Consider the following 27,778-nt stretch of genomic DNA (forward strand, 5'->3'; position numbering starts at 1 on the left):
ATATTTTATGCTTCACTAACTTCGCTTAAATATGTGTTTTTAGGTTAATTTCTCAGGAATTATTAATGCTTTAATAATCATGAAATTGATCATGATCACATCATTGTACAACAAAGATTCATCATGCCCTACATTTGATCCTTTAATGGCTTTGCATTTAGCTCATGACTACACAAGTTTGTGCTACAATACAGCTAATGCAATTTTGTCAAACCCTATGCATCGTGGTGGGGGACTTAATCCCCTCCACTTTTGCCCCACAGTAATACTCCACAACAGCGTGATAAATACCCAGAAATCACTACCATGCCACGGCTGGCATGCCGATGGCAATTCCCTGTGGAAGAGCTGGTCAACATTACTGGTTGACATTTGAACAGCCAGTGATTGAAGACCACTCGTGGAACGATGGAGATGTCCTGAGTGTTTTACAATCAAATACCATTTCAAGGATCAAGTGATGTTTAATTTCCATATATATTTGGACAATAAAAAAAATAACTTCAGAAAGTCTTGTATATTCTGTACATTTAGAAACGGTTCTTTGACTTCTTTTGCAGTATGTTTATGCTTTTACTTTATTTAAAGAAATCAGAACAAACTTGCACACCAAACTGATGAGAGGCACAGCTTGTTGAGTTTCTCTTGAACAGTGTAAATTTATCCTACTGTTTAAACATAAAAAGTAAACCTCTGAGGTATTGACAGTTAAATTCCAGACAACAAGCGATTCTGTTTAAAAATACAACAAAACAGAAAACATTGACTTTACACTTAGGGGCCCCAAGTGGCCAAGTATTCTAAAGTTATCTCCGTTACAGATCACTGCCATGTCACCTCTGTCAGCAGCGGTTTGAGTCTCAGATTCAGCCAGTGTGGGTATGTGAGAAAGCTTGCCAGTAGCTTCTTGTGGGTTGGTGGTTCTTTCCTGGGTTTTCCTGGGTTATTCCTCCACCATTAATACTGGCTGCTATGTAAAGCCTATCGTGTGCTGAAAAATGGCATTAAACCTCACAACAATAACAACAACAACAACAATTTTACACTTAAATGTGAACCATGTGGTTAGACCTTAAGCAGTAATGGTTTAGTCATGAGGCTGAATATGTTTGTAAACAACTTTAAATTGAGAGGATTACTTCTTGTGTCGGAACAGCAATCAGATTAAAATCTGATCTTCACTGTCCTACATGAAGATCTGAACATGACTGCTTGGGGGTTATGCTCTGATGACCTGTGTTATTACAAAAATTACTAATTTTATCAGCCAATAAGATGAAGTCTTGTATCTTCACATTTGGAACACTGAGCAATATAACTGAAGAGCATCAACATTTGCCAAACAATTTGATTTACTTTCAGATTTCTGAAAGCTGCATTTCCATTGTCTAATTAAAAGGATACATTTACACTGTTCCAGAGAAAATTTGTTAGGTATGCCTGTCATCAAGTTAGTGCATAAGTTAAGATTTTTTTGAATAAATTAAAAGCTTAAACTTACTGCAAAAGAAGTCGATCAACATTTTCTAAATGAAAAAATGATAAGTAGTATTAATACAGTTTGTGAGGCATTGGCATAATGGTAACAATATCTAAAATTTGATTTGGCATTATCTTCATTAGAACAAAATGTTTAGAATCAACAGATGTAGCAAAATTGGTGTCTGCCCCTCTCCATCTCTCTCTCTCTCTCCTCCCTCCCTCCCTCCATGAACATAAAAGAGTTTTTGCACGGGTCATACTCAGCAAACCATGCCCATTTCATACAGACCATGCCCACTCCTCAATGGCAATCCGTGACGACTCTGCAAGAAAGCATGGTGTACAGAGGAATTCTACATGAGCGGTGATTGCATCTCCATCAGGACACAAGAGATGGTGGAGGTCTTTTTCTTAATCCTCTCCACTCTGTCTTCACCCCAACTGCGACGTGGGGATTGACATATTGGCTTCAACTGTACTGCATGTTGCATGTATACTATCCTTCCTAGAATCATGAAACTTAGTGTATGGGTCCATCATGACAGGTTCTACATCTTTCCTGCATAGACCTTCTTGCCTTTATAGATCTAACCTCTGCTTGAATCCGAGTTTTGAATCGACCAATGTGGATATGAGTAAACTTGCCAATAGTTTTCCATGGGTATGTGGTTCTTCCTGGATTCTTTCTCCACTAAATATACTGGCTGCCATGTATAGCCTGTCTTGCAGAAAAATGGCATTAAACCCAGACCTGCTAACCCTTATGATTTTTCTGTAAGTCTTGAGATAATGACCTTTAAAATAAGGACTTACAGAATAAAAGCAAAAACTATGGAAAAATTATTGTCGCCAAAGAATCCTGATAATTTTTTCATCCATGTTTGATTTGATCCATGTTTCATAATAGAAGTGGTGGAATTAGTCAGGGAACCAGACTAACTTTACAGCAGTACTTCAGATACTTTAAACTGCACATATTTTGTCATGCAAAGCGTCTCCATGATCGTACTGCTGATTATAGAATTTGTACTAAATGGTATCCAGTGAGCGAAGCATGTTGAAGATGAAAAAGAAAATAAGCCTCTTAAAAAGTGTTAATAATCAACACAGAAGAACAAAAGGAATATTCATTCTTGTGAATAAAAGCAGGAAGGAACACAATTATTGGACATCATGTGCCAATTTGAATCTGTCTCATGGCAGGAGATACGATTGATATCATTACGTGAATTTGGAGGGAAACAAATTGAAGAATTACATCAAGTTGTTTCAAATAACGAACTTTTAAATATACTTTTTAGCTTTACAATAGCAATTTATTATATTTTTTTACACTTTACTGAAACCTTGTCAAATTTAGGGGAAAAAATCAACTGCCTTTCTGAGACAGTCTCATCAGGATTGTCAGATCTGTTATTCCAACACACCTTCTGTAACGTTTGTTTACAATGTAATGGGGGAATTGTACCCTTAAAAGTTTACATTTTTTGTAAATTTAATTTTTACTTATGTGATTGCAGAAAGTATGCCAAGACAATTTTAGTGATGTCTTGGTAGTTTTTGAATCAGCACCATTTTGCTAATTTCATAGTACTTTTTGCCAGTAATAGTGACCAATAATGGGTTTGCTGGACACTCTTTGGGTTTATTTGCAAGAGAATGGTTTAATGGGACTAATTAAACTGTCAGCTGATTAAGGTTTCTCATTATCAGCTGTAATTTTGAGGAAGCTAAGAAAGGTGCTACAAAATTTTATTTTCAATACCCCTCTTAAATAACGACATTGGATGAAGAATTTTGGGGTTCAGCTAGAGAAGTTTTTGAGTACAAGAGAGTATTTAGATGACAAAAAATTACTTTAAAAGTACATTTTGATTTATTTATACTACAGCCAGACTTGTGTGTTGATGATTAGCAATAAATCTCTACAGTTTTTCTTGTCCTAGTTTCCTAAGCTGTACTCATGGCTCCACGGAGAGAGCATACAGTCTCCCATCCCGGACTACTGCTCCGTACATTCAGGGTCTACGACATCTGCTTGATGATAGTGTACTTGAGGAATCACCAACTGCTTCCAGTGATGGCTCTATATGTAGCAAAATGGCCAGTAAGTTACCTCAGATATCTGTGTAGTATATTTCACTTTTTATATTTGACTCTGTTTGAAACAAACATTCCATGCTAGTGAGTTGGGTACAAGACATAGTTAAGTTAACTGGTTTAGATCATACAAGATTAATAATGCATTGATGGTGCTATCACAAGGATGTCATTCCGATATCATGGTTGAGTACATTCAGTCAAGCCTACCATGATGGAAGTTTGAAGTAGTAAACACTTTGGCATATGTGTGTATCCATCTATTGATACATATCAGTGTTTCCTTTATTTAGGTTCAGCTTTATCCTCCTGTCACAGATTTAAATATAACTCCTGGTGTGGGCATGAAATACAGGCTAAGGCCAGCTTCTTGTTAGACAGATTCTCTAATTTGTACTTGCTATTATTGCATTGTTATATCTTTTCCTGGCACTAGTCCCAGTCCAAGGACATTATTCCCTCCTCCAATTAGTACTTGGAGGAGGTCAAGAATAAAAAATGAAATAAGTCTGATAGTCCACTTTCTTCATTTCCATCAACTTTATATATTTATAAAAATGACTCTTGGGTTCTGAACACTTTGACTATTTAGGCATCTTTTTGGTATTTCTAGTCATTTGTGTGTGTGTGTGTGTGTGTTTACATCAATCTTAAGACTGGATACCATACAAGTGGCAGAAATTTTGATTTTCACTGAGCCGATTTTTGGTCTGCAAATATACAGAAATGACAACTACTGAACACATTTACATTCTCTATATTAAAATCTGCACATCATCTCATCACATCAGTCCATTTACAGTAGCCAATCTGTTCATACTGTTATTATATGTAGGGGGGCCCCAAGTGACAAAATTGTTTAAGGCACTCACCTTTACAGATTACTCATATTTCAATCCTTTCCACATGAGCTTGAATCTTGGCTTGATCAATGTGGGTATGTGAGAAAGCTTGCCACTTGATCAATGTGGGTATGTGAGAAAGCTTGCCACTTCATCAGTGTGGGTATGTGAGAAAGCTTGCCACTTGATCAATGTGGGTACATAAGAAAGCTTGCCACTTGATCAGTGTGGGTACATAAGAAAGCTTGCCACACTGCAGACATTGTAGCAATATGACTGATGATTTTTTAAAGCTATGTAAAAAGTCCAAATCATACACACTCACACATTTGTCATTCTAACTTTGAAGTGAAAGGAGGGGCCTGGAGGGAGGCAATCACCCCTTGGGAGTCACATCCTCTCCAGCAAAGTCTCACTTTTCCCAATGCCCTGGTAGATGCTAGATTGTCTTATTTTCAAAGGCTTGATTACCTGGGTCCTTTCTACAATAAGGGAGGGTTACCGGGACCATCCACCCCTTTCAAGGTCCCCTTTTCGGTCTGCCATTCTCAGTTGGTATCTCTGGGGCAGGATGTCTACTCCTTTCAAAGGAAGGGTTAAGAACATAAGTCTGGACTTTTATTCACATACTTTCTTAGTTTCAGGTAGTTATCACAAAGTTATCATTAATCTTTTCCCTTTAAACAGATTCCTTCAGGTAAAGTGGTTCACAGTGGAGACAACTACCATGGTCATGAATGCCATCAGGCTGAATGACTCAGTGATCTCTTTAGATCTCCAGTCTGCTTATCTTCACATTCCCATCTTTGCAGCTCACAAGAAATTTTGGTAGTTTTGTCTGGAGATCTTTCACTTTTGAGCTCTTCCTTTTAACCTATCTTCGCCCCCAGCACCTTCATGAGGGTGATAGTTGTAATAGTGGCTCATTTAAGGTCATTAGGGGTTCCCATCCTCCAGATTCAGATGCCTGGTTGATATCGTTTTGAGAGTTGGGAAACTGTGACTCAGCTAGGCCAAATAGCCAATCCAGGTTAGGTTGGGTTTTGATCCCTCTCAAAATGTCATTTATGTGGGGATGATTTCCAAGTTCTTGTCTAAGAGTTATGTACTTTAATCGGATATTTTGTGGACTCTAGACACCATAATCATGGATTCTTCCAATGTTAAGATGCATTGCTTGAAAATTCAATTTGTCCTTGAAAATTCTTTGTAAAGTTCTTGAATTTCTTGAAGAAACATCTACATAAACCATTTATTAACATCTGTATAAACCATTTATTACCAGTGTGTTGTGGTTCCTTTCAGATCTGGATATGAATGACCCTGTTGAATCTTGCTCAAATGATCAGGACACCTTCTGGCCCTCTCAGACAAAGTAAGCTTAACCACCACCCAGACCACAGAACTAGAGCACTGGATTATATTTTGCATTAGCTGATATTTTAGGGAAATGAAAAAGATCATTAATATGTTATTTTTATTCATATTATATTGTATATAATTTAGCTTGCACTTGTAGGTTGAGAATCGCATGATACCATCTCACCTTCTCCATATCATAAAAATGGTTTTTCCTTAACTGTAGGGACTGCTCCAATAGCCTAAGTGGTTAGAGCATCTGCCTTGGATGCAGAGGTCGCTGGTTCAAACCACGGCCAAGTCATACTAAAAACTGGTACTAGCAGTTGCCTCGCTTAGCGCGCAACATTAAAAGGTTAATGTTTAGTCTGGTTGCCCTGGTGTCAAGATAATGAGACTAGGTGGGACATGATGCTGAATGTCTGCAGCATGATGCCTCAGTGCTAGACATCACACTAAACTGCCAACACTGTAGACATCACAGTAATATGACTCAAATTGTTAAAGCTACATTAAAATCTAAATCACACATATAACTGTAGGTTTTCAGCAAGAAATGTCTGCATGTCTTAAAATGGCAAGTGTATTAAGCAAATTACTCCTGTCTGGATGTGCATGCAAATGTATAAGTAATAACATGCAGCTCCTCCAAAACTGTTTCAGAGATTTCAAAGGTTGTGATATGATTAGATGTGGTCTCTCAGTATGCACAAAATGGTCTCAGAATTAGATAAATTTTCTGGGCATCAAGCATTGCAGGGTGGAGATAATTTTGCATACAGATTCACTTCAAGTTTCCACTGTGGACTGTAAGTACTGTATTTACTGTATTTGTTGGAACACCATAAGCTAATTTTTAAAGTAATTTTTTTGTGCACTATGTTCTGGGGCACATCATTGTTTTTCTACTTGTAAGTTACAGACACCTTTTAAATCATTCGAAAATTACACATCAGAAAATGCATTCCAGCTCAAATTTTATTCAGATTAAAACAAAACTGTGTACTGGAGATAAATCTCTTTAATCCACTGCAGCATCATCTCATCTACCCAACCCTACTCCTGCTCACGTATGATCCATCCTTTCTTTGCATGAATAGTTTTTGGCTTTCTCATGTCATGAAAAATTACCATTGGAGGCATCAAATCTCCTTAAGCGGAAACTGCAAGGACTAAAGTCAGATTTTTTAAAACTCTGCACCAGTCATGCTAATTCTAACACTTTTATCCAGGAATGAGATCAAAGTGCACTGGAACATTATCCATGTCAATGTTAATGATCATATTGTCGGTGAAATCATCTTCTCTTCTGACCTTCACGAATTCATCAAATGATTTTATTTTCTCCAAATCTTTTGGGTGACACTACATCATTGATGTCCATGCAAGAAGCACTATATTGTGCCACTTTAAATATTTTTCCATTGTTTCATTTTATTTTCAAAATTCCCTTGAATGCCAGTAAAAAGGAACCATAGTTGGCTTGCATGTTGGTGGATGTATATTTAAAAAATTGGCACACTTATAAGAATCAAAAGTCGGCTTTTGAGGTCAACTTGCTTTGTAATAAAATATACTTTATATTTCATATCCTGTTGGTAAGTTCAAACAATGAATTTATTGCTTCCAGTTGTGTTTATTCACCACCCAGGCTTCTATTTGCTTGGCATCAGTAGTCGTAATTAATACAAATGGGCATTGATGTCTGTGGGTAAATAGTATACACAGCAATAACTAGCTTTATTTACATTTTTTGTAATCCATACTAATGGAAAAAATTGTCATTTGCACTCACAGTGAATGTAATAATGATTTTTATTTGCGAGATACTGTCATATAGTTGACCTGGATATAATACAATCTTGGTTATTTTGCACTGAACACCATGTCATGTGTTAATGGCAGATGCCTTCAACAATTGGTTGATATTTCCCTCTCTTGTTTGAGATTTTGTTGAATCCAGTTTTCAGTTGGATAACATATTCAGACAATTGAGTGCAATCAAACATGATTTGTTTCTCTATGTTCACATCAATGAACAATGTGTCGTGTGTTATAAGACATAAGTGATACACGCTACAGTACGGATGCCTACACTATATACAGAGTTATGGATGTATTTTTTTTAATAATGATCATGTTGAAAGAAAGAGAATAAATGATAATTATTCAAATGGCCCTTAATATGGTATCTTTGTTCTACTGGGCTAGGATCACATGTATGTGGAAGGTCAAAGGCCACGATAAAGAAAGTCTGTTAAGTACATAGTTATCTTGTGAACATGTCAACTCAAGCATAAGAAATTAGTTCTGTCAAATTTGGTATGTTGCAGTAAAACAGTTTCCTCTGAGGCACTCTTCTTACTAGTACATAATAAATTAAAAAAATTCATGAAAACGTAGAATGAGTATATTTTGACTAAAGTAGCAGTAGATTTCACTGACGTTCTGGAGGGTTGTTGTCAGTTTATAACAGGAATATCACAGACAAAACAAAAGTATTTTTTATTGTGAATATGTACAATTGCATATACTTGCATATAAGCCCTTTTGTGTATAAGCTAAACTCCCAAACTGTGTAGGTAAAACTTTAAAAAATGTGTGATCCACACATAATTTGATCCATATGTCCAGCCAGTGAAAAATCATGTTATTGATTGGAAAAATTAAAAAAATGACTAAAAAGGTCTCGAAAAATATTTAATTTTCATTATTACAGTCATTTTAGTCAGAAACTGGCAATGTGGCAGCTCTTTTGCGTTTTGGAGAAATTTTAGTATTTGTATTAGGACCTCCTTGGGAGTTCATGTTAAGTCTGGAAATTTTTATTGTTTGGTGCAGAAAAGGTTTAGAAAAAGTCGGTAATTGGTTTTTAAATTATTAACCCTGTGTACAGGAGGTCCTTGGGGCTGAGGTTAAGTGTGATTCTGTCTTAGCGATAAGAATCAACAATATATATTAGTAGTCAACAAGAAAACTTAATCTTTTTCCAGTTTATACCTTGTTCTGTGGATAAGCCGACCTCCCTTCATTCATAGTTTTTTTTTTTTGTATATTATTTGGCTTATTCGTGATAATATACTGTACAATGGTCTCCCTCTGACGTGGCCACCCCTTCTGCGCTTGTAAAGTGCCTGTATAAGCTAGGTGGTCCTTCCAGAGGGGGACTATATTTGTGAGAAGTATGTGTGTGTGTGTAGTAAGAAAGATTCATAACTTAAAAGCATTTACTTTGAGATTAATTATTAAAATTTTCTTCTTTAGAACAGACTTATTTCAAGTCAACATACATTAATAGTTATTGTTCATAAGTGTGAAATGGGAGTGGGGTATTGTTAGCATGTGCATTGCAAACATCACTTAAATCTTGGTACATACATTGCTTTTCATTTAGAATAATACTCTTTCCATTTACTCCATTTTCCCACTGCTGCAGAATATTCTCCTAATGTTTTTTCTTCAAACATCTTAGCTGTCCATTTACATGATTTGTCTCAAGTTTTGTAACAATTTGTTCCGATGTTGCTAATTGTTAAGTACTGCAGTTTAATTAAGGAGACATAACTTTTGTAAAGTAGATGAAATGACTTGTTTATATAGGAAGTGATACATATACTGTTAAATGACTTTTAAGTCTTTGTCTCATATCCTGTTTTGTTCAATGTTAATTTCTGTCTGTGTTAAATCCACAAACTCTATAGTTGGGCTATACTGACCATGTTGTGATCTTGACAATTACATCTGGTCATGATCATTAAAGAGATGAACTCCGCCACTGTTGGAAGCCCAGAACTGTGTCACAACATTATTGACCCCATTTCCTGTAAAGAAGATAGATAGATAACTATATATTTACTTTCTTGATACATGTACTTTAGCCAATATTTCTTTCAGTAGCAAAAACCTGACATCAGGAAATGGAGTTCCGTAAAGATAATTAGATTACTTACCTTACTGTCCTGAACACATTAACAATATTCTGGTGATCGAATTGGTTTGGTAGTAGTCAACAAACTTTGACTCTGTAACAAAAGCTGCGAATGTCATACCTGCCATAACATGTCATGCAAAATACAGGATCTTTTACTTAAACAGTGTATCCCCTAGGGGTGCAAGATAGAATTTAAAAAATCTCCTTGTGGTCAAAACTGGTGGTCAGATTGAGTAAAAAACAAACTTTGATATCAAAACTGCAGGTCAAATTAAAAATTTGTTGGTCTCAGAAGTGCATATGAGGGCAACGGGAAACACTGATAAATATGGTTTCCAATCTGACATCCAAATTGCTGCGACAGGGGTAATCTTGTTATAGCAGCTCCTCATGAATGGGTGATCATATCTATATGAGGTTTTCACTAAAAGACTTCTTATGATGTTTTGTTGGTTGTAAATGAAAATGGTTCTGCTTGGACATCCAGTATGGCTGACACAGTGACCATCTTGAAAATCTTGTTATTGCTACTCCTCCTGAACGGAAGGTCATATCGACAAGGGTTTCATCAGGAGACTTCTTATGTAACTACATATAAAACACATTGCCAGTGGACACCTTTTTAACTCTGCCATTATTTGAACAAAATTCACATAATTTTCAGTTCTTGATTATCCAATTTTAGACTTGTACAAAAAGTTAAAATTTGCAATAATCAAACAAATTCCACAATAAAAATATATGTACAGAAAAAGATTAAATTTTTTTTAGATACATCATTTACAAAAAAGTAAAGTGTATGAAAACAACATGCATATAGTATATTATGTCTCATTCAAATTCTTATTTTTCTTATCAGATGTTGCATGGTTAAACCAAACCCTCAACGATTGCTACATACTGACATGTAAGTCTTCAAGAAATGCTTGTTTCGAGATCACCTGTTTTGTACCTCTATGCAATATCTTGTGAATGTACAAAAAAATAACATATAATTGTTCCAGCTGCCTTTATTTTTAATAGTGAAGTTATTATATGGAAGTGGATAAAGTCTTGGTAAGCATTATCTTAAAATATTTGCAGTTATTAGGTTGCCCAGTGGAAGTAGAAAGAAAGTCTTTAATATTATCCATTGTTACATAATCATGAAAGTTCTAGCTGTGGCCATAAAAAAACAAATTAATTAGAAGGTTATATAAGCAAATTAAATAGTATATGTTAGCTCATCTGGCTGAAGCCCACATCAATGTATAGAATGGTCTTTTGTCTGCTGTTTATCTGTCATCCATTGTCAGTTTGCATTTGCTTTTTTATATTTCTTTTTAAAGAAAGAACAAATGGTACAGTTTTGAGGAAATTTGGCAGAAATGTTTATTCTGTATTATAGATTGTTTTCAGAGTGGTTCCCCAAGCAACAATAAGGTTTCAATAGCAACCATATGGAAAACCTTAATTTATTCTTATTGGTCCTAAATGAAAATGCAGCCAATCTGATGATCTGATATTGTTGTCATGGCGACTGTATTAAAAATCTTCTTATCAATACTACTCCATAACAGATATTTGTATTAACATGGTGTTATCACTAAAAGACTTTCAGGGGCTCAAAATTTAGATTTTTTTCTTCTCACTAACCCAAAGGTTCATCAAAATAAATTTATTTACTTATCTGAAATTGTTGACTGATCCTGCTAAACAATCAAACAGAAGCCAGTTCAGGTTTTAGTCCAACATCATTATTCATTAATTCTCAAACTCTGGAATCAAAGATGCCGTATCAAGATTACCAGTTATATCGAGATTTTACTCTGCTTTTGAGGAACCAACTTCCTGTTTTGATTTCATGCATTCTCTATGCCATTATGTGTAGGGAGCTTGCCTTGTGTGATTCCAGGGGCAGTTGATGAAAATTGTTACATTCGTTTTGGATAATATTATCTGTAAATGTGGACAGGATGAGAATACCCATGCTAAAGGTTGTTAGTTATATGCTGACATCTACACCAGTAACTAGATTTTATACCAAACATGAAACAACTCCTAAAGTCTTTGTCCTAGATGACTCAGGCAAAAAAATTAACACCCCTCCAGAGTGTCAGGCAGTTATACACTGCATAAATCATAACCATTTCTGTGATGGCTTAAACCAAAATGATTTCTCCATGTGTTTACAACAAAAAACAATTAGGAGGCCCAAATTGAAGAATTAAAAATACAGTTACATACTATTAAGTCAGCACAGGGAAGGATTAATGAGCAAGGAACCTCATGTGAAACAGTAATTCAGACAGACTCCCAAATAGAAACAATGTCAGATGCTCAGACACAGACAATTCCAATACCAGCCAAAAGAAAATGTAAATGACCATGCAAGTAATAACTGATACCCCAAGTAAACCTGCATTGCAAACAACCATACCCCCCTCAGTCATTTGTCACACCTGCAACAGCAATAAGTGTACACCCATGACTCTCAGCTCAGACAAGTCTGTTACCTGCACCAATAACTGCATTTCTCAGTACTCAGACAAATGTGTCAACATCAGTTTGATTAGCTCAGACAAATGAGACACCAATATCAGCACCCCTTCCTCCAAGAGATGTGTCTGAAATACAAACCACCAGAGACCAACACATGAAACTGCAAGCCAGAAAAGAAGGGACTCTAATAATTGGATCCTCAGTATTGAAAACTATAATACCAAGGAGACTTGTTAAAACATGTACAGACTCTAAGAGGTGCATAAATAGAATCACGGACAGAATAATGAATACTGACCTAACCAAATACTGCCAAATTATTATTTTAGTAGGTGGAAATGATGCCAGTGATGGAAGATCACTAAATCAAAGTCACTAAATCAAATCAGAACAGATTTTGACAGTTTACTGTATGCTGCTAGGTATTGTAGCCCAAATACATGTAAAACAATGATATCAGGACTACCTCCTCATGTGGACACCAGGGTGAAAGAAATCAATGATCTGATAATTGACCTATGTGACTTCAGTGTACATTCCACAATACACATCTTTCTTTCTTCAGAACCAGGATGTCAACCTAAGCCTCTACCACAGGGACAAAATTCATTTAAATAGGAAAGGAACCTCTCAACTACTGAGAAATATTAACATGTATGCCCTCATTTTCAGGCGCTATAATGAAGAGTACTGTCTCTACTATGGAGAAACTGGGCACATGACACAGGTATGCCATCATGGCAAACAGATTGAGTGCTTCAGATGCCGTAAATTTGAACACAAAGACTTTGTCCATCAATGTGTTATACATATTAAGAAGCTGCCAAAGGCAACAATGCCAATGCTTCATTTACAACAAATCTAAATGTACCTAGTGAGGAGACTCTTGACTCTAACTATTCAATGGACACTATTGTAAATGCAAAGTTAAATGATTTTCAGGGTCTGTATGTGACTTTGAAGATGCTAATATATATGAACATTTAAATATAGAAATAGGATGTCAGAATGATAAAAGTAGTATGAGACAATCTCAGTGAGTACCCCATTGCATGATGACATACATATAATATGAAACTAAATACAAAAGGCTTTAAATAGGTCACATAAATGTACAAGGTAAAATGGGAAAAATAGACCAAATTAAGTTAATGTTGTCTTCCAAGGAAAATAATATATGTGTTAGGACTCACTGAAATCAAATGCTAACCACAATGATAATCTATTTCACTGTCAAGGCTACAACAAACCATTATGGTGACTGCTCCGGTGGTCTAGTGGTTTGAGCATCCACCTTGGATGCGAGAGGTCATGGGTTTGATCCCTGGCCGAGTCATACCAAAGACTTACAAAAATGGTACTAACAGCTTCCTCGCTTGGCGCTCAGCATTAAGAGGTTAGTGTTAGGACTGGTCGGCCTGGTGTCAGGATAATGTGACTGGGTGGGACATCATACTACATGTCTGCGGCATGATGCCCACTGCTAACATCACTATAAGCTGCCACACTGCAGGCATCTTAGCAATATGACTGAAAAATTGTTAAAGCTACGTTAAAAATCCAATTCACACACACACAAACTATTATGCAGGGATAGAGAGACAGTAGGGGGAGGTCTTGTTGTATACATTAGGGAAGGTGTAAATGCAGAAAGCAACTTGACTTGGAGTCACATGAAACTGAGATTATCTGGGTGGAAATTTCACAGAATAATGCAAAATTATTCCTAGTTGGTTTCATTTATATTTGGAATGATAACTTTTTTAAACAAATGGAAAATGTTCTTGCACAGAAGAAAGAAACATAAATACTCGGCAATATATATAAGGACCTTCTCAATACTCAAATAAGGAACAACTGGATGGAATTTATTGAATCATTAGGCCTAGTCCAGCTGGTAAATGAGCCCACAAGTGTAACAGAAATGTCAAGCACTTTTATTGATCACATTTATACCAACCTACCAGACAATGTGGCTTGTGTTAATGTACCGAATGTTGGTCTTAGTGACCACTATCCTGCTTTTTTGACAAGTATGGTTAAATGCAAGAGAAATAAGAAAAATATACGCAAAACGATCACTTACAATATGATCCAAAATTGTGATGGCATAGATGAAGCTCTGAGGGTGTGGACTGACTTATTTATGGATGTAGTCTCTAAGCATGCATCACTGAAAGTACATAGAGTAAAGACTGAAATCCAACCTAATTGGCTTACAACTGAAATCCTAGATGCTATGAAAACACGAGACCAATTCAAGGCTATGGGAAACCATACACAATATATAATATGGGAAATAAAAAAAGCTAGAAAAACTTATTCTCAATCATTGCTTGAAACAAAAAAGAGAAAAAGAGCAACACAAACTCTATTTGGAAAGTCTTCAGTGAACTCAATGGAAGAACACACAAAGATAAGACAAATAAAATTCACTCACTCCTGGTAAATGACAATGGCATTGCAAATTTTTCAATGTTTTTTTTTCACAAACATTACCACAAAGTTAAAAGAACCAGCGACAGAAAACAGCTTTAATGAACTGAAAAAGTTTTGCAGCAGCAAACTGTCTAAGGAGGTATGTTTCTCTATCCCACCAGTATAAAAAAACTTTGTTAAAAAATGTCTTGGTGAACTTGATACCAAGAAAGCTAAAGGACTTGATCAGATTGGTCCATGACTCATTAAATCTTCAGCCTCTGCTATTTTAGATAGCATAACATTCATAGTCAATTTAAGTATTGCAACCTCATTTGTCCCTAAAATATGGAAAACTACAAAAGTAACTCCTATTCATAGATCTGGTTCTAAGGATGATGCTGGTAACTACCAACCAATCTCAATACTACCAGGCTCGTCAAAATTGATTGAAAAACATGTCCATGACTCATTCATGTCATATTTAACCAAACATTTGCTGTTACACCCTAATCAATCAGGCTTTTGAGAGAAACATTCATGTGAGACTGCCTTGATCTCCCTAATTGATAAATGGCTTCAGGCAGTTGACCAAGGTAGAATAATAGGATCTGTAATCAGATGTTTAATATATCTGCCATGGATTTCTTTTTGAAAATTTTAAAACAACAGCTCCTGAGTGGATAATCGTATACACATGGAGTTTCACTGATGGACATTTTATCGTATCTAGTTGGAATATGATATCCAGTATGATGGCCATCTTGAAATATGGTTATCAATTTCTCCTGAATGGATGGTCATGCAGTTTCACTTAAATACTTATTATGATATCTGGGTAGCTCAAGTTAGACATTGAACATGGCCAGCAAGGTAGCATCCTGGAAAATCTTATCTTTTGTTTAAACTTGAAAATCATTTTATATCTTCACCAATAATAGAAAAAAATTTGCTTATATCAAACGGGGGCCCTGAGTGGTCTAAAGCGCTTACCATAATGGATCACTGCCATCTCAACTATGTCTGTGTGGGTTCGAGTCTCGGATTCAGCTTGTGGGTATGTGAGAAAGCTTGCCGGTAGCTTCTTGTGGGTCAGTGGCTCTTTCCGGGGTTTTCCCAGGTTCTACCTCCACCATTAATACTGGCTGCCATGTATAGCCTATGGTGTACTGCAAAATGGTGTTAAACCCCACAACAACAACAACAACAACTTGTATCAAACTTGGTATGGTTACATTATTTCTCTAAAGTTGTTTATTTCCTTTATTTATTGGCTTTGAAAGTGAAGTAAATAATTTTTAAGCAAATATTTTGAATTAAAAATTTTAACCTTTCTGCACTCACTTCTTCATATTTCTCTACCATTTTGCACTATCTGTTGAAGAGAAGTTACTTTGAGTCCACACTAAATTATCTTGTTTTTTTTGTTTGGCATGTTTTGAGTAGTACTTGAACTTTGTGACTATATTTCAAAGAGAATTTGTAGAATAGTAATACTGTTATGTCTGTCAAGGTAGTAACTTTTATACATGCCTGCCATAATGCAATGATGGTGTCTGTCTGATCATCTGTCTTTACTAATTTGGTTTCTGCACAATAACTAAAGTTGTCCACAATCAATATTTATCAATCATTGTGGCTGGCTTGCATTTGGGGTAAGTTAGAACAATTTTGAATTTTAGTTTCAAAAGGTTAATATTCAGAGTCACTGTCTCTCAAAGTGGGAAAACAGTTACTGCTTGGTAGCATGAGTTCTCCACTGTCAACTGTGGAAGGCTTGCATCTTTTGGTAAGGAAAACCCTAATGATTTCAGACTTCAGTAAGAACCCACTTTAAATCTTGTAGAAAAAAATTAATATATTAAAACAAAAGAGTACAAAATTCTTTATATGTTTATTCCAAGAACAACTACACTGGTTTAGTTGTATCGCGTGACTAGCATGTTGACATGAGCTCTGTGCATGACGAATCAGACTGTCCAGATTGCTGCTACAGGGACAGGTTTCTGGTCATTGTTCTCGAAATATTTTGAGAATTATGTTATTTCTGGTTTATACAAAAGGTATCTGATTTTCATTTAATATACTTTAAGTTTTGTACAACAGCATTAGGAGTTGCTGTTAATATCACATGACTATTAGACACTCGAGGTTGTGGTCTGAGATTTGTGTAGTCATATGACCAGTAATGCACATCTACAGGACTGTGGCGGCAAATTCCAATTTTTTGACAGGCAATTGCTCTGACCCCACATACCAACCTAAATGTCGAAGTAGGACAAATGTGGTGGGAATATTCAGAGGAAACTAAGATTAGAAAATGTACTGCTGTTTGTTTTAAGTCAATTTTCTTGTCCAGTTTTTAAATCTCTGAGCTGAACTTTGGTTCAAAACTATTACACTATGATATGTTGCTTGTAGCATTGCTTTCAAATCTTATTTAGGTCGCAGGAGAAATGGGAGATTGTTGTCACTTGTATTGAATATCACAAAATGATACGAGATCCTGTGAGTAATAATACAGGTTTTGGACTGGTATAACACATTACAAGCAGACATATGTTAATTTTTCAGAAAATTCAGTCCTTGTTTATACAGTAGTATGTAATTTTGAAGGTCTTTTTGTCAAAATAAATGATTTGTTAAATATGGATTTTAACCAGATAATCTTAAGGGGTTTAGTTTGTATGAAAAATCTTGTTTTGGTTTTTATTGGCACAGATTAGTTCAGGGTTTAAACATTTTTCTTTATAAGAAAAGATTCTAATACTTTACCTTTATTTTATTTTTTTCATACTGTGAAAGGAAATATTTATTTTGAATAATATGCATAAAGATTGTTATCTTGATTTACAACTGATTTATTCTGATTTGTTTAGAATCAAACGTTTGAAAAGAAACAAAACTGACCTGCATAATGTTGTTTCCTCATACCAACATAATGCATGTCAGCCAAGTAAAGTTAGAATTTTTATTTTGTACATTGAAATGACGTTGTATGCCAATTTACAGGACTTGACAGTAGTTGAACTTGTTTCTTGTCAAACATTTTTTGGTTTAGTACATGATCATCTTTTCTTACTTGGATGTTTTGTCAGTCTTGAAATAACAACATTTTTGATTTTAAAAAATGCATGTTTTATTAGCCAAAATGTTCTTTAATTCTGTTAAGTAATGGCCATATGTGAACCTTGAAAAAATTAATTTCATCCTGGAAATTTATCTTTGAAAAAACGTGGGAAACATGTTGATGTACATGGAAACAAACATTTAACCTTGAAGTTTTATGTTTCAAGTGGACCTATTTTTCTTTTTTAGCCAATTTCGGCCATCTTTAGACTCGATTAACAATTTCCAACAGAGTTTTACCTGTGAGGGCTGCTTAAGAAGAAAGACAATACTCAAGGATGGACGTAAGCCCACAGTAAGTATAATTAATGATCATGAACTTGTCTTTTATGCATGGTTCTGAATGTATTCATATATATTTTCTGGGTTTGGAAAAAGATTATCATAAGACTTTTATAGGAACTTTGACCTACAATTTTTGCAGTTTCATTGAAAATATCAAACTGATGTTGGGATGGTGTGATAATGGAAATACCAAAGAACCCATCTTAGTTACTGTATTACTATTATACATTAAGTTCAGTTTATGAAAATTGTAATCATTAATTGGCTGGTGATATGTGTAACATGATGCCAATTTTGCCTTTTCACAAAATAATTCTGAAATGTGTTAGAGGACTGTCCAAAAGAATAATTATCAATATGAAAGATTTAAGTGGACAGGACATTTAAATCCATATTTTGTAGTTTTACTGGGTTGATATTCTTAATTTGGGTAATTTTTGCCTTTGTTTGATCCATGCAAGTTTTTTTCAGCTATACTGGTTATAAACTGAAAGAGTTTATGGGATAGTCCAATGTCCATCATTCGTCATATGTCTGTCCTTTAACACGATTTTGTTAATTGCTGCTACTTGAAAGATTGCAGTGGAACTTTATAAAGGCATTCATCCAGTATGGCTGCCACAGTGACCATTTTGAAAATCTTGTTATAGCTGCTGTTCATGAACAGAAAGTCATACTGACATGGAGCTTTAGCCAGAAGACTTCTTAGTTTCTCACAATGAAAATGGTATGATGTCTGCAATGGCCACCACAGTGGCCACAAATTAGCCACTGAACAGACTGCAGAATCTGACAGACGTGGATCCTTGGAAGCATAGAAATGATTCTCATTCTGATTTTGATTCACTCTGTTCGTAATAGGCAACATCTGATGTTGATGCCCAGCCTACATTGAGTTCCATGTATGTATGGACAGATAAGCAGCACTGTCCTGCTCAATAATCAGTGGTCATGTAAAGCTGAATTTAATAATATTTGTGATACGTGACGCAGTATTGTACATTGATTTTGAGTTTTCTGCAATTTCAGGAGCTGGCTTATATTTTTTTGTCTAGAAAATTACAAAAGAATTGATCCTTATTTATTTTCACGTTATTTATTGAACATGAAGAAAGTCCTTGTCAAAACTGGCAAATAAAACCCTGATATAATAATCGTTTTATCATCAAAAACGGTAGTTAGTGCCTTGAAATTTGAATCAACATCTTGAAAGTCTCAACCTGTAAAACTCCAGTATTTTGTAACATTTTCTTTACAAAAAGATTCTCAGTACACTGTAAATAAGTCTTTAATTAAAAAAATTTGATCAGTGAAAATATCTCTAATGCTTACTGTTCACAACACTTTAAGAAATAAATGGTAATAAAATAAGTTTTGGCAATTGGAATTTGTGTTTTGGTTGTATTCTTTAATTCAGTTTGAGTGTAATCATCATAAATGTGATATGCCTTCATGTATTCAAATATGAACTCTGTCAATCTACTGTCACAGTTACGTTTGCAGATGTTTCTATGAGAACCTAATTAACTGTGGACTGTGTTCTGATCTTTGATTTGTAGATATACTTGTTGTATTGTTACACTCAAAAGCAGATATGCTATGTATTATCACGTTATGTCTGTTGTATCAATCTAACGAAGGGAATTGAATTTTAAAAATTTGAAAAGGCATGCAAATCCTAACTGCATAAGAGCTTTTCAGTCACGATCATGTGTCAGGTCAAATCATCTCAACTGACGATTCAAATACTGTTGTAAATATTATTTTGTAAAGATCAAACTACTTTAAATTATCTTAGTCTTTTACAAATTTATTCAAAGATAGCAAGGCAGTTAAGGAAAAGGAGTACCTAGTGAATTCAAAGCTTTTTTACTATAGATATGGTTTATTATGGAAAATGCTTCTATGAAGAATTGAAAGCAGTGTATGGTCCTTCCTTCCAAAAACAGATCACCCTATGGAATACAGACAGCTAAGAGCTACTCACTGACAGGGAATCTGTCCTGAACCGCTGGTCAAAACACTTCCACATCCCCTTTAGCACTAGCTGCACAGTTCAGGAGGCAGCTATTGACAACATCCCACAGTAGCCGTTACAGATGGAACTTGATGAGGCACTCACACTGCAAGAGACTCTAAAAGCCATATAACAGCTGAAGACTGGAAAGACTTTAGGAAAAGATGGTATACCACCAGAGATATGGAAGAAAGGAGGTCCAGCACTGCACACTAAACTCCACAAGTTCTTCATTTCCACAAGACCTCTGAGATGCAGTCATCATCATCTTGTACAAAAATGAGAGGAAACATCTGACTGCTCAAACTACCATGGGATAACTCTGCTCTCCATTGCAGGCAGAATCCTTGCTAGAGTGTTGCTGAACAGACTGGTGCCCACCATTGCAGAAGAACATGCTCCAGAGAGTCAGTGTGGCTTCAGTGTGCATAGAGGCACAACTGACATGGTGTTTGTCTTGAAACAGATCTAGGAGAAATGCCAAGAACAAAACAAAGAACTGTACATCACATTTGTGGACCTGATGAAGGCATTTGACACCATGAGCAGAACTGGACTGTGGGAAATCCTTGAAAAGCTTGGCTGTCCTCCAAAGTACCTTACCATGGTCATCCAGCTACATGAAGACCAGCTGGTCAGATCAGAAACAGTAACGACCTGTCACAGACCTTCCCCATCGCAAATGGCATGAAACAGGGTTATGTTTTAGCCCCAACATTGTTCTCAATCTTCTTCAGCATGATGCTCCAGAAAACAACCAAAGACCCTGATGACAAAGGTCTCATCTATATCCAATTTCGTACTGATAGCAACCTCTTAAACATAAGGTGACTTCAGGCCTACACCAAGACCTTCGAAAAAATTGATTGGAGAACTTCTCTTTGCAGACACCACTGCCCTTGTTGCCCACATGGAAACCGCCTTACAGTGCATAACATCCTGCTTTGCAGAAGCTTGCCAGCTGTTTGGCCTTGAGGTCAGCCTAAAGAAAACTGAAGTACTTCACCAGCCTGCTCCCGAGGAAGAGTACCAGCCACCAAGCAACTTCATTGACCAGACAGAGCTGAAAGTAGTCCACCAATTCACCTACCTGGGCAATGTGATCTGCCCTGATGCCAAGATCAACAAAGAAATATATAACTGACTGGCCAAGGCAAACAGCACCTTCGGCAGACTCTATAAACGAGTGTGGCACAATGCCAGTCCTAAGAGAGATACAAAGATCAGCATCTACAGAGCTGTCATACTGACCACCCACCTACATGGCATCAAATCCTGGGTCACCTACAGCCACCACCTCTGCCTCCTTGAACACTTCCATCAGCGCTGCCTCCGCACCATCCTCAACATCCACTGGAATGACTTCATCACCAACACTGAAGTCCTTAAACAAGCAGAGATCAGCAATGTTGAGGCTATGTTCATGAAGATACAGCTATGCTGGGCAGAGCACATTTCCAGGATGGAGGATCATCGCCTGCCAAAGATTGCACTGTATTGTGAGCTGTCCACTGGCAACTGTGATAGAGGGGCACCTTGAAAGAGATATAAGGACTCCTTGAAAAAAGACCTTTACCACCTGTGGCATAAAACACTGCCAATTGACATCACAAGCTGCTGACCATGGAAGCTGGTAATGTACAGTTCACCGGGCCACTGCCAATTTTGAACATAACAGATGGACCATCTTGGAGGGAAAAAAATTGCAAAGAAAAAACAGGAACTATCTGCAGGATCCACCACAACCCAGACATTACCCTGCAGCCTTTGTGGACGGATCTGCCTGTCATGTATTGGGCTTGTCAGCCACCAGCATGTGTGCAATAGATGTGGACATCCCCCTTCCTAAATCTTCACAAGCGAAGTCAAGCCAACTGTATTATGCAAAAGCAAGTTCCAGAGTTTGCAGTGAACTAAAAATTGCAGAATTGGCACTCAGAGATTTGCTGAAGGATGAGCAGAAGTTTCACTGTTACTTGCAATGAAATCTTTGCATCAGTATTTCACTAAGAAAAAGTTTTTTAAAAGTTCAAGTTTTAATGTTGATTTTTTGGGGCAAAACAAATGTCATGACAATTTTAATAAAAGGAATCTTGTTTTGTTGTGCAAAAAGCAGTGATGTAATGTTTTGCAGGGTACAAAATGAGGAACACATATATGTTGAGTCCTCTTGGAGTTGTGTTTTTCATGATCTTTCAGAGATTGGTTATCTTCAGATGAAGGTAATTTATATGGAAAGGCAAACAATTTTATTAGTAAAACTGTTAGGGACTTTTAAAGTGGGGTACTCACCCATAGATGCAATTAGAAATTTCTCATCACTTTAATATGAACTCGGTGAAATCAAAGTACCCTGGCATATATTTTTTTAAAACTGCCTTCGTTGAGTACCATGTATGTTTAAATGGAACAGCCCCTATTGACGATTATTCCCAGTGTAAAACAAGTATTCAGCCATTAATCAACACCATATCCCCTCCCCTTCCAAGTTGTGTAGAGTCGTCTTTTGATACTTTTCTCAATTCATTGGGGGTTGAGGGGGCACTGTTCACCTGGAAACAAAATATATCACAAGTCACAGATTGATTGAGAGTGCTGGATCATATTATACCATCATAAATAGTATATAAACTAAGAGTGCTGGATCATACCGTACCATCATAAATAGTATATAAACTAAGAGTGCTGGATCGTACCATACCATCATAAATAGTAATAAACTAAGAGTGCTGGATCATACCATACCATCATAAATAGTATATAAACTAAGAGTGCTGGGTCGTACCATACCATCATAAATAGTAATAAACTAAGAGTGCTGGATCATACCGTACCATCATAAATAGTATATAAACTAAGAGTGCTGGATCGTACCATACCATCATAAATAGTATATAAACTGAGAGTGCTGGAACAAAGGATACTTTCAGTAGTTAAGAAAATTCATGTAAGCAATGGACCAGAGGTATATTTTATTCCTAGATGACAACTTTTTTACAGGTATCATCCTGGTCTCGATACTGGGTTGCACTGTGGGGCACCAGCCTGCTATATTTCCCAGCCAAATCTCTACGAGGGATGGATAGATCTGCAGTAAGTGTCACCTCATTTATTTGGACATGGGCATCCATCCAGTTTTTATAAATATTAGTTTAAAATTCTATGAAATTTTTCACAGTGTATATGTATTTGAGCATCTTTGCTATTTTTATCTTGCCAGTTGATGGCAAAACATAATCTTAACATTACCATCATTATCTTCAGCTTTGCTATTATCTGCATCATTGCTGCATCTTCATTTCTAAGTGCATCCTATTGTAGTGTCAGAGAAAATCATTCATATTTATCCTGATTCTTACGTCCTCGATATTTGCTGAGAAATGATGAATGTTATTGTATTCAACACCCCTACAAAAATGATGAGGTAATTTCAAGGCATACCAAAGACTTATAAAAATGATACTAGCAGCTGCCTCGCTTGGTACACACCATTAAGAGGTTAGTGTTAGGACTGGTCAGCCTGGTGCCAGGAGAATGTGACTGGATGGGACATGATGCCACATGTCTGCAGCATAATGCCACAATGCAGACATCATGGCAGTATGACTCAGATTGTTAAATCTATGATAATTGAAGTTGGATCCATTGAAAATTGTAGGGAAGATGTCCATTGGTCAGAATACAACCATGTGATCTGACTGGTTTGTGTTTTTTTCTGTATAAACTGTATAGAAAAGTACATTAAACTTAAATAGTTACATGCAAAGTAATGTAAACATTGAATTGGAAGACGTGCGCACTGTCTGCCTTTAAAATGAAATAAAAACTGGATTTACATTTTATTTAGAAAATGTAATAAATTGATTTGACAGAATCAACAAAATAAATCTTTGTAATATTTCTAAGAAAAATAATAATTAGGTTTGAAAAAAAGCTGGAAAACTCAAAATCTGCCAAGAAGAACAATGATTGGGACTATGTTGTACAGCACTTTCACTGCGGCTCATTACAAGTGAATTTAAAATTGTAGCCAAATAGATATAAGGATTGGGAGGAGGGTAGTTCAAAGATTCGAAGACTAACAGTATAATAATTTGATTCATAGCCCTACAATGTAAAACGCCGACCTTGATAGTTACGATTGGTTAAAATCCCACCACTCCATTGTAACTGTCTTAGTCCATTTCTTGCATTGTTTGACTGTTGGACCCCTTTAACCATTAACCAGTAGTCTTAATTCCATTTGTAAATAGCCCATGTAGGTAGCCTAAACTATTAATGAACTTGAAAATAGATTTAACGAAAATTGGTTACGTGTCTGGATAATAAAGATTCAGCTAAGTCACAACGAACTCATGAGAACATCAAATCCAAGAGTCATTCGTATGTCGAACAAAACAAAAACATCCTTTTCTATGAATATTGAGCTTTTACTCTGATCAACTATGCCAACTTACATAAAAGATTAAGACCATGCTGTGGAATTTCAAAACATTAGATTGCCTACCATTGGTAGAATTATTTGTTTTCGATGTTGACGTAGCTATTACATTGCAGATGGAGAATCCTCTGTTTATAAATAGATACATAGAAGAGGCACTCAAAAGTAATTCATATGCTTAAATAATGCTCTAAAATTGAAAGGAAATGTTAAAATAATTTTTTTATTAAGAACTGCAATTGTAAGAGTTTAATGTTTTTTTTTCTGAGTTTATAATCGTGGTATAAACTGTCAGTTGCCGACTCACACAGCTCACACAACTCTGTTTGGGCATTATTTGCTGTGTGAGTCAGCAACTGAGCTTTATGCCTTGATCAACTCAGAAAAAACAACAATAAACTCTTTATTAAAAATCCAAAGACATGCACAAACACACACACACACACTTGTATGTGAAAAAATTAATGTGATATATAAGGAAGTTCATTAGTATACTGATGTACAATACAACAATGTTTCTACTGGTGGAAAGTACAGTATATGATCAATTACAAGTCAAGTCCAACTGCAAATGGCATTGATCCTGATATGCCAGAGCATAATGTGCCAGCAGAATACTTCTTTCAAATTGCACAGACCCTCATCTGCTGGCACATTATGCACTTGGTTCCATGTATGGTCCATTTTTTAACTGGTGGCATATTTCAACATACATTGCAGTTCAAGTCAGAGCCAAGTAAGATGATGTCAGTGGTGGGCTGGATGGTAGTCATGGGAGATAACCCACTACAACCAGATGCATTCCAGCTGACAGACCCTGTCAGGGGTAAGTTAGCAAAGTATATGTAGCATCATCAGTTTTTTTTTACAAAATAGTCATTTCTGTCCATATTAGTCATGGCTATGGATTCAGTTATGATTAAAGACTTATTGGTAAGAGTTTGATTGTTAACATGTTACTGTTGTAATGATAATGATTCATTCAAGCTACTGTACATTTACATACATAAATCTATTATATAAGACTAGGGCTGTCAAAATTTTAGTAAATATATTGATTGGTTATCTGGGTACCAGATTAAAAGGAAATTATATTAAATGTGTACAAACCTGAACATACAGATTGTGAAATCTATTAAAAGTTGCAACTATACACATGTCACTTGTGCTGTAAGATCAAATCACCACCCTCTGTTACTGAGCAAGTATAACACTAGTGGCTCAAAGGATTATCATAATGGAAAACAAGGGATTTGAGGTCAGACATTTACTGAAAGAGGCAGGGCTTTACTTGGCACTGAACATGTACATATATTAAATTGATCAAAAGGATTGTCAAGTTGAAAACAAAGGAGTGCTGCCTTTAATTCAAGTTGCTGTGCTAAGCTTAAAAGAAATTGTTACTGAATGGTAAAAAACAATGTAAGTTTGAGTTTCCAACATTATTCCTAGATTAATCCAAATTTAAATGTATGTCATGCTTGTATGATGACCCCTACTAAAATTTTCAGTAATAGGTCGACTTATAAGCAAGTATATACAGTAAATGTGTGCTCATGGCTCTTTTTTATTAACTGGGTTATTACCAACAATTAGGTACCTTATTTTCAGGCCTATGGAAGACAGTGTCTGAGTGTGAAATTATGACTTCGTGGTTTGGTCTGAAAGGTTCATATGCACTCTATCTTTGACTCCCCCACCCCCAACATGGTTCAATAAACATTATTTTTTGTAATCTTAACAAACAAAATAAAATGAAAAATAAAAATACAATAGAGATAGAGACCTTTCTTTAACCTGGAGCCTGTATAAAACAGTAAACAGTGTTAGCTTGTGCTCGTCAAAGTCTCTTTAGGGCAGTTTTTACAGTTGATTGTCATGGAGGCTAGTAAAACAGACAGAGCTTAACAACCATGGTTTTATACATTACTAAATGGCTGGCAATAGCTAGGGTCATATCATATTAAGTCAGTTGAGAACTGCAGTGGGAGATCGCATTAAGGCTAATCTGCATAAGTAAAGTACACTTCATGGAATAACCCAATTTATTTGAGCTTACCATAAGTGAATCATAGAGATGCCTGTTGAAAAACAGAAGTTATTACACATCATTGTCTTGAATGAGAATGAGCTGTTTTCAAGATTATTGGTAAGTTCATGAACAGCAGTTATGTTTCTTTAAAGTCAGATTTTATTCCAGTATAAAATGCAAAACATGATTATTAGTTGGAATAATGTATAAGTCTGATGCATTTTCGAAGGCAAAACATTGAAACAAAGATATGGTTCAGGGAAGGATGAACTATCTGCAAAGTGATCAAAGCTCATCAAAAGTAAATTCCTGAACTCCTGGTTGACTGATATTTGACTTTGTGAAGCACAAGAGCAAGGGGTAGCATTTCATTCTTTGCACATACTACAAACACCATATCGGCATTAGTCTTTCTAGATTGTATGATCTCCATCAAAATCATACATGCCAACCATTACACTTTTGGCATAATCATTATGCTTTTTTCACCAACTTACAGTTTCTGCTAAAATATATGGATTTCACTCTTCTGCTACATTAAAAAATAAAAATAAAGCAATAAAAGGTTGTTTTTGTCATTTTTATCATCTCATAAATTTCACTCATATAATGTGAGAATATTCTTAAAAAGGTGACTGCTGCATAACAATGGCATAAGATCACTTCCTTATTTGCTATTTATAGCAACTGTATATGACCCATTTCCAAGAAAACAGACTGGTTTCTTCAAAAGTGAACTTTGCTTAACGGATTCATTTTATTGATATCTGAGTTATTTAATGAACCAGTCAATATTTTTAAAGAAAATGCTGCCAGATGTTAAGTGAAACGCTTTACAGTGTGAGCTGTGGATGTTATATGATGGAAAACATTAGAGCAGATGGATCTTTTCAAACTTTAAAATACTGCTTCGGTGGCATAGTGGTTAGAACATCTGCCTTGCATGGGGGAGGTCGTGGGTTCAATTCCTGGCTGAGTCATACCAAAGACTTGCAAAAACGGTACTAAGAGCTGCCTCGCTTGGTGCTCAGCATTAAGAGGTTAGTGTTAGGACTGGTTGGCCTGGTGTCAGGATAATGTGACTGGGTGGGACATCATGCCACATGTCTGCAGCATGATGCCTCAGTGCTAGACATCACTATAAACTGTTACACTGCCGACATCATAGTGATATGACTGAAAAATTGTTAAAGCTGTGTTAAAAATCCAAATCACAAACACACACTCAAACTTCAAAACATGTCAGATCAGAAAAAGGACA

General features: G+C 35.9%; 1 protein-coding gene across 7 annotated transcripts in view; it reads left to right on the forward strand.

Moving 5' to 3' along the window:
- LOC149778438 (ras-specific guanine nucleotide-releasing factor RalGPS1-like) overlaps positions 1 to 27,778 on the forward strand; it is a 137,918-nt gene that overhangs the window by 87,104 nt on the left and 23,036 nt on the right. For 4 of the 7 annotated variants that reach the window (XR_016415498.1, XM_089939267.1, XM_089939268.1 and 1 more), the window contains 6 exons: positions 3,414 to 3,589; positions 5,730 to 5,799; positions 10,574 to 10,621; positions 17,932 to 18,037; positions 23,045 to 23,137; positions 25,206 to 25,311. Coding sequence is in view for 6 of the 7 variants with exons in the window: in XM_089939267.1 (XP_089795393.1) it covers positions 3,414 to 3,589; positions 5,730 to 5,799; positions 10,574 to 10,621; positions 17,932 to 18,037; positions 23,045 to 23,137; positions 25,206 to 25,311 (599 nt within the window). In the remaining variant the exon portion in view is untranslated. The remainder of the gene's footprint in view (positions 1 to 3,413; positions 3,590 to 5,729; positions 5,800 to 10,573; positions 10,622 to 17,931; positions 18,038 to 23,044; positions 23,138 to 25,205; positions 25,312 to 27,778) is intronic. The other 3 variants (XM_089939264.1, XM_089939266.1, XM_089939265.1) reach the window with 3 other exon arrangements.

Source organism: Sinohyriopsis cumingii, chromosome 17, assembly GCF_028554795.1.
Source record: "Sinohyriopsis cumingii isolate HCF-2022 chromosome 17, ASM2855479v2, whole genome shotgun sequence".
Taxonomy (NCBI): domain Eukaryota; kingdom Metazoa; phylum Mollusca; class Bivalvia; order Unionida; family Unionidae; genus Sinohyriopsis; species Sinohyriopsis cumingii.